General features: G+C 42.8%; 1 protein-coding gene across 2 annotated transcripts; it reads left to right on the top strand.

Annotated features, from left to right (window-relative positions):
* Positions 1 to 353: 353 nt before the first annotated feature.
* LOC133512992 (serine/threonine-protein kinase Nek9) lies at positions 354 to 11,790 on the top strand. Of its 2 annotated transcripts, none has more exons than XM_061843163.1 (24): positions 354 to 487; positions 947 to 1,155; positions 2,423 to 2,600; positions 2,674 to 2,729; positions 2,823 to 2,893; positions 2,982 to 3,087; positions 4,576 to 4,707; positions 4,790 to 4,900; positions 5,007 to 5,071; positions 5,144 to 5,194; positions 5,262 to 5,454; positions 6,365 to 6,509; positions 6,603 to 6,803; positions 6,927 to 6,973; positions 7,057 to 7,218; positions 7,359 to 7,467; positions 7,554 to 7,715; positions 7,785 to 7,952; positions 8,036 to 8,089; positions 8,196 to 8,383; positions 8,498 to 8,653; positions 9,658 to 9,762; positions 9,834 to 9,887; positions 10,283 to 11,790. In XM_061843163.1, exons 2-24 carry the CDS (start codon positions 970 to 972, stop codon positions 10,463 to 10,465), a joined length of 2,883 nt encoding a protein of 960 aa, XP_061699147.1. In that variant the 5' UTR covers positions 354 to 487; positions 947 to 969; the 3' UTR covers positions 10,466 to 11,790. The 2 variants fall into 2 exon arrangements, with proteins under 2 accessions (XP_061699147.1, XP_061699148.1); XM_061843164.1 differs by having other exon boundaries at positions 361 to 487; positions 1,029 to 1,155.
* Positions 11,791 to 11,832: the final 42 nt, after the last annotated feature.

The following is an 11,832-nucleotide window of genomic DNA, read 5'->3' as shown; positions in this document are numbered from 1 at the left end:
GAGTGTCTATTAGTGGGTGTCAAAACCTTGATACCCCTGACTTTTGAATTATAATGTCTAAATTTCAGCATTATTTACAATTAAACTGCAATTATGCTTTGGTTAAGTTTAGAATTTTGCTCAAGGTGCCAGCACTCCCGCGACTCGAGTGAAGTAATAATTATCTGGAAAATGGATAAATGGATAGTGTTATAGATGCCATGAAGTGAAGAGAGAGAGGAAGGTATTTGACTACGTTTGTAATTTTTTTTTTCATACCAGCAAACATAGTATGCACGAGATTCGAGGACTTGTGTCTTTCATAATATCAAAATGCGAGTGTCAGGATAAATGACACCATAACCGCCGGGGAAGAGTATTGTACTTGTGTCGCCTCTGATAACGGAAGCTCTCAAATACAACTTCCGGTTTTGGTTTGTTTTTAGCAAAGTTGAGAAGTCGCCTATTCGTCGAGTGCGAGGGACGCGTCAAACTGTTTTAGACGAGTGTAAGCTTGTGATTACATTCCTCTTCTTTTATTGCAGAGTAAAACCACACCGGCAATGATTTAAAAGTGCTGCTTGCCACGACCCGAATTACTGTCGCAGAGCGACCGCCTTCGCAGGAACTATCCATTTCTTACTTTCATCGTAAAATACACCAAGGGGAAGTTGTACCACAAGATTTTATTTTGAAACTTAAGAAGTTTGTCGATCTTACTGTGTGAAACACGATGCTTGACGCTAGTTCAACTTCAACGCATTTTTTCCCCCCATCTCGGTTGTTTTCCCCCTCTAGTATTCAGAATTTGACAGGAATTAGCTTCCCGATTTTACACGCTACACTTCCAGATTTTTTTTTTTTACCGGTCGAGCTGTGTGACATGTCTGACTGGTGAGGCTTTGAGTCAAGGGAGTCTTTCCGAAGGAGTTTTCAAGTCAGGCCTATTTGTGTGTGTTCAAATCAGTGCAGCTGGTGGCTAACACAGAAATGTCACTGGCCGAGTACGAGAGACATTTCGACTCGCTCAATTCGGATTTGGCCGGCAGGTCTGTGCAGAGCGAGGGCTCGGCGTCGGCCACGTTTAATGGCGAAGAGGAGAAGTTACATTACATTCCCATCCGGATCCTCGGCAGGGGGGCGTTCGGTGAGGCGACGTTGTACAGGAGAACCGAGGTGAGTTCATCCTCTCCCGTCTCGGCTCCTTCAACTGAGGAACACTTGACTTGAGAACCAAGACCGAGTCAACACGTTGCCAGGCAACAATTACGTTTCGTTTCTGAAAATCATACTATATCAACAATACCGGAGAGGGCTAAACCCCCCCCCAAAAAAAAAACAAACAAAAAAGTAAAGCACGTGACAGTCTTGTAATGTAAATGTGAACAAAGTGTTACAATCCCGTTTTCATGGCTCATTTATTTTATTCAGGCGAATAAATAAATAATGTCATTCTTGGAAATATTTTTTTTACCTAATTCATAGATCAACTGGAAATATATATTGTGTATAAGATGTGCAAAATAATAGTAAAATATCCATTTCATCTTTAATTTTATAATTTACTATTCATTGTCAAATGAGTCAAACATTCCATCCATCCATTTTCTTCACCGCCTATCCTCAAGAGGGTCAAGGGGCAGGAGGTGCGGTACACCCTGAACTGGTTGACACCCCATCGCAGGGCACATTGACACAAACATCCGTGCTCAAAATCACAGCTCGGGGCAATTTAGAGTGTCCAATTAGTGTTGCATGTTTTTGGGATGTGGGAGGAAACCGGAGTGCCTGGAGGAAACCCACGCAGGCACGGGGAGAACATACAAACCCCACACAGGCTGGTCTGGGATTGAACCCGGGACCTCAGATCTGTGAGGGCAATGGTCTACCAGCTGATCCACCGTGCTGCCCGTCAAGCATACCGTATTGGTAAAATGTATTATTTTACTAGTATGTGTTTTCCTTTATTTTCAGTAAATAAAGTCATTGTTTGATAATTGTAAATGAATAATAAACAAATACAATTTAGCTAATCAATTTTTAGGGGAAAATATAAATATATTGATACAACAAATATGACTGGCTTTTAATCTTAGTGAGTGGTAAATGCAGGCCTTTTGGCAGAAAAGTCTTGACGATTTTCATATTTCATATCTTTAACTGAGGCACTATAGAGACAATTTTACACACCAGATACTAGAGCAGTACTTGTCAAATGCGGTGCGGAGGGGGCGTGTGAGACCCTGAGCTTGATTTGCATCGATTTTCAGAGAAATTGATGCACTTTATTTTCCTGTTTCAGACTGAAAACATCATTAATACATTTATTCTTTATTGTAAGTTGATCTGTATCATTTTTGTAATGTCTTCAATGTTCAAATGGATAAAACAAGATTATCCTTTATATAATTTAACCGCAGCTAACGCTTTCCTACTTCCCCAGGACAACTCCCTGGTCGTGTGGAAGGAGGTGGACCTGAACTCACTCTCCGAGCGCGAGCGCAGGGACGTCATGAATGAGATAAGCATTCTGTCCATCCTGGAACACAACAACATCATTGCCTACTTCAATCATTTCATGGATAAAAACACTTTGCTCATCGAACTGGAATATTGCAATGGTGAGAGATGCCGGTCTCTTCATTTTAATTGACAGCGAGTGTGACTGAAGGCTAAATGACATTATCGCCACAGGAGGGAATCTTTATGACAAAATTGTACAACAGAAGGGGAAACTTTTTAATGAGGAGGTAAGACGCACTCTAATACAGATGACACTCCAAACACACACACGCGCATGTGTGTGCACTAAGATTTTATCTTCACTCTTCTATTTTCTGCAGGTGGTTATTTGGTACCTGTACCAGATTGCGTCAGCAGTGGCCCACATTCACAAGGCTGGCATTTTACACAGGTGAGGTGCTCAGATGACAGTGGCTCTATCTTTCTCTCTGAGATGTTTATAGTCCATCGTCACACTTTTTTTTTTTTTTCTCTCGCAGGGATATTAAAACTCTCAACATTTTCCTGACCAAGACTGACCTCATCAAGCTTGGTGATTACGGTCTTGCAAAGAAACTCGGCTCAGAGTTTTCAATGGCAGAAACGGTACGTGTTAATTTGGCTCACATTGGAGTTACAGTTGTTTGAGATGAACGGAGGTCAGTTGGCACGATATACAGTACGGTGGTACCTCGGTTTTCGAACGTCTTTGTTTTCGCGCAAATCGGTTTTCGAGCGAAAATTTCGTGACGCAACCAGTTGACCCACACATTCCTCTGTACGAGGACGTGTCCCGGTAGTGACTTTTTTTTCTTCCGATTGAGCAATATTAACCCCCGATCATGGCTCCAAAGAAGGCGAGTGGAACTGCTGGTGCTGAAAAAAGGAAATTGGCGCGTAAAACTGTTGAAATCAAGATGGATTTGATAGTCGAATACAAATCTGGTGTGCGTGTTTCTGAGCTATCAAAGAAGTATGGCATGGTGAAATCGACCATCAGCACCATTCTGAAACGCAAGATTGCCCTCAAAGCAAGTGATGTTGCTAAAGGAGCAACCGTGTTGACCAAGCAGAAGCCACAAATCTCGGAGGAAGTCGAAAAGTTGCTTCGTATTCTGATGAGGCTAAAGGCAGGATGGATGTCTCAAGTGCCGATATAAAAGCTAAATGGAACGGCATCCATAATTTTGTAGAACTCCATCACCCTAACAAAGCAGAATGTTGCAGAGTACTGCAAAATTTCAATGACATTATGAGCCACTTCAGGAAGGTGCTCAAAAGACGGCAGAAACAGTCAACATTAGATTCTTTCTTCGTAAAAAGCGGGGAGTCACCCCCACAAAAGACATTTGAAACAGTTGTTTTGCATTGCTTTTTTCTTTTGTTCCATTAACCCTATCTCTAGTTGCAAGTTAAATGTTTTTGTACGTTACGTACTTTCTGTGCAAATAAAAAAAAAATAGTCTTCTCCCCCCCTACACTATTGCTTAATTAAAGTTGTTCTGCACTTTTTACAAGGCTGGGGGCCGAGTCGCTACATATGTGGCAATATACTCCCAGGCTAGCATACTCTACTACTAAAGCATACATTGTAAGCAAAACCTAAATATATTTGTTAAATGATTTAATTATATAAAGTATTTAAACTATACATGTATTTCTACTATGCATTTTATTATCAGGAAAAGCTAAAAAAAAAAAAAAGCTTTAAAAATATTTTTTTAGGCTTGGAACGCATTATTTCATTTTCCATTCATTGTAATGGGAAAACACGCTTTGGTTTTCGAACGTTTCAGTTTTCTACCGGCTTTCTGGAACGGATTGCGTTCGAGAACCGAGGCACCGCTGTGTATGCTTTGTAAGAAATCGTTCAAAATACATTTTGGTCATCTACAACCATATGCAGTCTAATCGTTTGTAACCTAGAGTTTGAAATGTTAGGCTAATGCACCACACAGAAGCAGACCAAACACATGCACGTCAGGAGCAATGTCAGCGCGATAGAACGTGCTAGCAGTGCTGCGCCACCAAGATGAGGCACAGCACAAGATGTCATATCTTGTATGTGATTCTCTCCTTTTTTTTTATGTCCAGTGTGTTGGAACTCCTTATTATATGTCGCCTGAACTGTGCCAGGGAGCAAAGTACAACTTTAAATCTGACATCTGGGCCATGGGCTGTGTGCTTTTTGAAGTATTAACGCTTTCAAGAACCTTTGATGCAACGGTAAGACTCACGTGCGATTGTTTAAATGCTTTACCAAAATCTGTGTGGAATTTTTGACCGGATTTACGTTGCATCCTGGCAGAATGCCCTAAACCTGTGTGTCAAAATAGTCCAGGGAAACTGGACTATGGATGTCAACCGTGATGTTTATGGAGCTGGGTTGATCAAGCTGGTATATGAGTGTCTCGATCAAGTGAGTGGTTTCCATAAAATGGTGTTGTGATATATTAGCAGGGCAAAGAGACTGTCACTTTCTTGAACGTTACAAGCTAGCTGTTGTGATAAATTTTCCATGACAGGACCCTGCAAAGAGACCGACGGCAGAAGAGGTTCTAGACCAGCCGGTCCTGTCCTGCTGCCGACAGTGAGTGAGAGTCAGCTTTTATGTCAAGAGGTAGACGCACGACAAAGATGTAACAACTTTCTTTTCTGGCAGGGAGCTTGAGGAGCGGGTTGCCCTCCTAAATTCTGCAATGAAGAAACCAAAGTAAGCTTGTCCTGCTGTCGACTTATTTTTGTCCTACCAAATATTTTCCAATTGATTATGTCGCTAGGTTGAGTACAGCGACTGAGACCCCCGTGGCCGTGGTGACCACACGCTCAAGGGAGGTGTATTTCTGGGGTGGAGGCAAGTTCACACCCCAGAAACTGGACACCTTTAAAGGAGGCAGCAGCGCCCAACACGTGTGCGCCGGAGGGAGTCACTTTGCTGTGGTGACGGTGGAAAAAGAACTCTACACTTGGGCAGTACGTTTTAAGAATGCAGTGAACTCCCATTTATTGCGGGGGAATATTTGCTAGACGCACCTCCCAATAGGTGAAAATGTGCACTATCGGGAGACCGCATATGGTGTCGCACTTTTCCAACGCATTTAGAGTTATTAAAGAACACTTTTCAGAGTACAATATTCTTTTTTCGCCTGCGATCACTATCTTGCTCAAAGGCAAAGTGTGCTTTACGTCAAGCTGTTCATTTGTCAACGTCTAAGAACTGACACATAGATACACACATCCATTGTGTTAGCCGCTTATCCTCACGAGGGTTGCAGGAGTGCTGGAGCCTATCCCAGCTGTCAACGGACTGGCGGCAGGGTACACCCTGAGCACATCGAGACAAACAGCCGCAATCACAATCACACCTAGGGGCAATTTAGAGTCTCCGGTTAATGTTGCATGTTTTTGGGATGTGGGAGGAATCCCACGCAGGCCCGGGGTGAGCCAGAATCGAACCCGGGACCTCAGAACTGTGAGGCAGTGCTTTCCAGCTGTTCCACCGTGCTGCCCCTGACGAATAGAGTAAAACTGAATTAAGCATTTTACATTAAGATGATAAAATCTTCACCCAAATTAACTGGGATAAGCTCCAGCACTTCTGTGACCCTTGTGAGGATAAGTGGGTTGGAAAATGGATAGATTGCTATATAATTTTGTGCAATTAACATTCGCTAGCTTAATGCTAACATATAATACAAAAAGGCATTGACGGGCCATTGGAAAGTGGACAAACAGAAATTTGGACTAACCCATAAAAATCAGTCCCTTAAATATCCACGAGGTAGCTGAGATCCAAACGATGGTATGCAATGGAGCAACACTGTTACTACACGTCGGGTGCACTTTATCTCACGCGTTTGCTAACAAAGAATGTTCTCCTCAGAATGTTCAAGGTGGCGCCAAGATGGTGGGCCAACTGGGGCATGGAGACCAAGCTTCGTACAGGCAGCCCAAGAGAGTGGAGAAGCTCCAGGGAAAAGCCATCCGACAGGTGGAGTGCGGTACTGACTTCACTGCATGCATCACTGGTGAGCCCATGACCACCTGTTAACAAAAACATTAAACAAAAAGGAAGAAATTAACCACTTTTTAAAATATATGTCTGATTTGCTCTCCTGCAGATGAGGATCAAATGTACATGTTTGGTTCCGACTATTATGGCTGCATTGGTGTGGAGGGTGTCATGGGTATGCAGAGCCTGGAGCCAGTGCTTCTGGAGTTTTTTGAGGAGCGGCCAGTTCGTCAGGTTTCTTGTGGAGACAATCATGTGGTGGTGCTCACCCACAGCGGCGACATCTTCTCATGGGGCTGTGGAGAATACGGTATGGACGTTTCTACATTTCCACCTAAATGTGTTTTTTGTTATTAGTTCAACCAGCAGATGGCGACAGAAGCACCCGCTTGTTCATTTTCCCTTCTCTTCATTTTCTCGTCTTCATCTCCAGGGCGTCTGGGCTTAGAATGTGAGGATGATTTTTCGTCTCCAATGCAAGTAAGACTTGTTCCTAGCGTAAACGTATCGCAGGCTGTTATCACTCTCGTGACATACTTTGACATGTAATGCATTTTCTCCAGGTGGAGCTCCCCAAAGGCGCCACCATCTCTTCTGTGTCATGTAGCAGCGATGGAACGTTCTTTTTGACTGACACTGGCAAAGTCCTGGCATGTGGGAACAATGAATTCAACAAGCTAGGTCTGAACCTGGAATTCTCTGGTCTCAAAAACCACCCGGGAGAGGTACTGGCGATCGGAAATGATAATAAATCACGTCACCATTACATGTTTGTTTTCTCTTACCCCAGAATGTTGATGATAAACCGAGGTTGCAGCTGCTACATGTGTAGTTTTAACGTTTTTGATTTTCTGTCACGTGTCAGGGTTACCAGGGCATCCCATATATCACTACACTGACTTTGGCAAAGCAGCTGTCGCGTTTCAAGATCCAGACTATAGCTCCGGGGAGGAACCACACAGCTGCCATTGACGGTACTGCAAGGAAGAGAAGGACACAAATTTTTAACGGAATTTTGTGACTCATATTTGGATCCCTCTGCTTGAAATCAATTTCCCAGAACGTGGTCGGCTCCTCACGTTCGGGTGCAACAAGTACGGGCAACTCGGTGTCAAAGACTTTAAGAAACACCAAGGGGTGCAAGTCCTGGTAGGACCGTTTGGGGGAAAGATAGTCACCAAAGTTTCTTGCGGGGATGGTTTCACGATCGCGGTCACCGAAGGTAGGAGCGCACACAAACGCTCGCATTTCAATGCTACCAACATGACATTTTCCTTTTGCTTTCTTGCAGACAATCAGATCTTTGCATGGGGAAATGCAGGAAATGGGCGACTCGGAATGCCTGCTGATAAGGGCTTTGGTTCAGAGGTTTGTCCTGCCATGCCCAGGCCCATCTTTGGCTCGCTTCACCACGTTCCAGACCTTTCTTGTCGCGGCTGGCATACCATTATCATCATGGGTCAGTCATTTCCTTTAATCACCATAATGACATTGTGGCTTTCAGAGCTTCCTGTCTGATTATTTCTTGTTGTGTCTTTGCAGAAAAAGTGCTTAACTCCAAGACAATTCGCTCAAACAGCAGTGGATTGTCAATTGGTAGTAGTGAATCCTTTTTTTTTTTTTTCTCTCTCTCTCCTTTCCATTTTCTCTTTAACTTTGCGAGGGAGCATTTATGTACCGTGTGTTCGTGTGTCAATTGTAGGTATCGGACAGGACGGATCGATCGGCACTGTGGATCTGGAAATGGAGGCGGGTTCAGAGACGGAGTCCCCTGACAGGGGGCTCGGCGGTACGGCGGAAATTGATCTTGATGCTTGCAACCTGGAGACGCCAATGATGTCAATGGCGAATCAGACAGGAGACAGTTCTTGTCCTCTCTGGCTGAGAAAGGCGAGTTCGCAATCCAAAACGAGCATCTTATTTTGTGCGACCGGTGGCCTTCACAGTGTTGGACAATGAAATGTGAATAATGTGAATCGTTTCTGGCTGATTGTGCCAATACAGGAGCTTGAGGATGCTGAGTTTATCCCGATGCCACACGAGTCAGAACTTCCTCCTGACGAACTCCCGTCTTTCTCAGAGAGCACCACTCTACCATATGATGAGCTGAAAGAGCTAAAGGCTGTCGCAGCAGCTGTCAGCAGTGAACATGATCTATCGGTAATATTAATGTCACTCTTCTTTGCTTTCTTTTGGAGAGCTTTGTTAATCATAGTTTTCTCCAACTTGGGAAAAACATCTGAGAAGATGTTTTTGGAAAAAGAAATTAATAAATCACATGCATAGTAAGTATTCAAAAATAATGTTTTTCACGTCACGGAGACACCAAAAAATATTTTTGGAAACAAGGCTGTTATATACCAAAATGTGGAAAAAGTGAAGTGCTGTGAATACTTTAGCTATGCACTGTATGTTATTAAGATGATAGTTGAACGACATTGCCAAACAAATGTGCTATAGATCGACTCGGCAAATATACAACAAAAATAACTATTTCAGCCTGTAATAATTTGCTGCGATCGGCTGGCGACCAGTTCAGGGTGTACCCCACTTCTTGCGCTTCTCGCCGAAGATAGCTGGGATGGACTCTAGCATGCCCACAACCCTTGTGAGGATAAATGCTACAGAAAATGAATGGATGGATTTGTTTGTAAGCCAAGTTTTCCTGGCATCAACTTTTACTACTCTTTGTGTTCAGGTCTACAAGAAATCAAAAATTACATTCTTGTCAAGAAGTGAATTATGTCTTCTTAAAAAATAGTGACAATGCATACATGCACAAATTTATGTAAAAGTTAAATTTGTGGCGTTAAACTGTAGATTCAAGTGTGTGGTGTATGTGTTCTACCTGTTTTTTTTTTTTACATTTTAATATCTGTGGGTTGTTTTTTTTTTCAATGCTGCCGTGATGCACATTCAACTGTGCCATTTTGAGCCAAAATAGATGGAAAAGTCACTTGAACTATTCAATGTAAATCCAGCCCAATTGTAGTATTGTAGATACCGTGTGACTGTGAAAGCATGCGCCGTCTCCTTGAAAAATGCAAATTTGTCGGCGATGTCCCCTACCAACTCGAGTTACAGCAAATCAAATTGCTTCGTAAAGTTCCCTTTTGCTATTTGAGTCGTCGTAATGTCAAGGTGAACTCTGCTGGTTCCCACAGACTACGCGAATGAGTGATGACAAACTAAACGGCCTCGAGGAGGAAGGCGTCTGGTGCAAAGGCGACTCGGTCTCGTGTTGCAGAGCGAGCAGCGAGGTGGCACAGGTGACGCTCCGGTCCGGGTCGCGGTGTCGGACAATGAGGTTACTATGTTAACACAAGGGTTTCCTTTACAGCTGAGAGAGATGCTCACTCAGCAAGAGATGAGAATCCAGATGCTGGAGAAGCAGGTGAGACAGAGCTTTACTTCTACCGCAGAGCAAATGCTGTCCCGTGGCAAAAGTACTCAAGGCTATACTTGAGGAATAGTGCATGCAAAGATTTTTCAAATCTATTATTTGTGACAAAACCCACACATGAAGATAAAAATCAGGCCTTGAACAAATCTGGTCGTGTTCTCTGCCGTGCTCCGACAATCTCAACACAACTCCACACAAATATTCTGTTACGGCTCAATCTCAAAACAAGTCCTCCAAGGCATAAATATTGGGATCACACAAGATCCCAACAAACAAAACAAAGAACAAGAGACACTTCAGAATACTGTATTGCACCAATCGAAGACTTTTTCTATGTTCACAAATGGCTTTTTGGTTTTCTTTGTTACTTCCCACGACTGTTGCAGGTCAGTGATCAGCAAAAGGACAACGAAAGATTGTTGGCGGCATTCAACCAGTTGTCGCTACTGGAAGCCCGATGTGACGATAATGGCAACCACTGCGCCGGTAATGTAACTGAGGACGGGGGTGGAGGACGGGCATCTGTATTCACACAGCACGGGGGCAGACCTGCGGGATCCAGCCTGTGATGCCCAGCTTGCTGATACCCTCCTCAATGGGCGACGTGACGAAACTCTGCATTTTCGGGATTCATCAGCCTGGTTATGTGGGAGGAGAAAGCCCAATTGCAGTGGAGAAGGCTTCGTCACACACCTTAACGAGCGTCATGCGTGCTATTACGAACAGTATTTAACAGAACACCAAGTTGCATTTTTCTTTTATTACATATGCACAGTTGTTCTCATGCAAATGTTACCCACAGGCTTCCTACAGACTGAAATGTTGGCTGGGTTCAACATGAGGCGTCAGACAATCTTGGTGTTCTTCCATCCACAATGTGAATCTGAAGTCCTTTTTATGAGTGATCTATGTTTACTTCTCGTGCTGTCAACCTGAGGCTTTTGTGCTCGCCTTCTACCGTCCATCATTCATCAGGCTTAAACAACCTTTCAAAACCTTTTCAGCGGAAATGTGGGGCCTTGAAACAGATTGGTTGAATGTGTTTTTGTTTGGCTAAGATTAGGCAAAAACTAAAAATACCCAAGTTATTTCCACAAACTTGATGGTGGGGGAGTGCCTGGGTTATGGATTTCAAACAAGACCTCGGCAGAGGACTGCATTCACTCTTGGGTGCTTGTTTGTTTGCAGTTATCGAAAATGACTCACTCCAAAACGGTGTAATTTTAAAAACTCTGAATCAAACTTCAAAATCACCAAAGACGTATGTTACCATCAGGCTGTCATTTTTTTGTTCGTGGGAGGGGACTTTCATTTAACAGAATTTTTTAAATCGACTAATATAGCTATATCCTCAGAAATGTAGAATATTCGAAAGTTCATGTTTTATGCAAATATATACTTTCAAAATGTGCAAGTATTTTATATTCTTTGGTGCAACTACTGACGAGGTAATGGTGGACATTGTCTTTTATTGCCGTTTTTGTTTTTTAGCCTGGCGGTGTAAGTCTGCCATAACACACACACTTGAATGGTTTTATTAGAATGGGAAAATACTTTTGTTGTATGTGAAATGCTCTTTTTTTTTTTTTGCCTTGTGGCAAAACAACCTTGTTTTGTTTGACTTTGGTTCTATCTATTAGATAAACTCACACGACATCGTCTATCATATTTTTGAACCTTTGTTCAGTAAACTGTTTATTGTGAGACTTATTATCTTCGCATGATGCTTCATGTCTTAAGCTTTTGAAACCAAAACCTGTGTAAATACGTTTGTGTCTTATGGGATATACTGTATTTTTAAGTGTGTTGACAGCTTCAAATGTTATTTGAAAAGCTGTCGCTTAAAGACAGTCACAAATGTCAAGTTGTATGCAAAATACATAAATTAATCTAAATCAAACATTTGCCACGTATGTTATTATAGAATAGAGATGAA

This window comes from Syngnathoides biaculeatus, chromosome 15, assembly GCF_019802595.1.
Source record: "Syngnathoides biaculeatus isolate LvHL_M chromosome 15, ASM1980259v1, whole genome shotgun sequence".
In the NCBI taxonomy this organism is placed as follows: domain Eukaryota; kingdom Metazoa; phylum Chordata; class Actinopteri; order Syngnathiformes; family Syngnathidae; genus Syngnathoides; species Syngnathoides biaculeatus.
The sequence above is the reverse complement of the archived record's forward strand: the minus strand, read 5'-3'. Positions and strand labels throughout refer to the sequence as shown.

Excerpts from the sequence above, each read along its gene's own strand:
- LOC133512992 (XM_061843163.1), top strand. The coding sequence starts at position 970 with ATGTCACTGGCCGAGTACGAGAGACATTTCGACTCGCTCAATTCGGAT. Across the intron at positions 2,894-2,981 it reads AAGGCTGGCATTTTACACAG|GGATATTAAAACTCTCAACA; the intron begins GTGAGGTGCTCA and ends TTTCTCTCGCAG. Across the intron at positions 4,901-5,006 it reads TATATGAGTGTCTCGATCAA|GACCCTGCAAAGAGACCGAC; the intron begins GTGAGTGGTTTC and ends TTTCCATGACAG.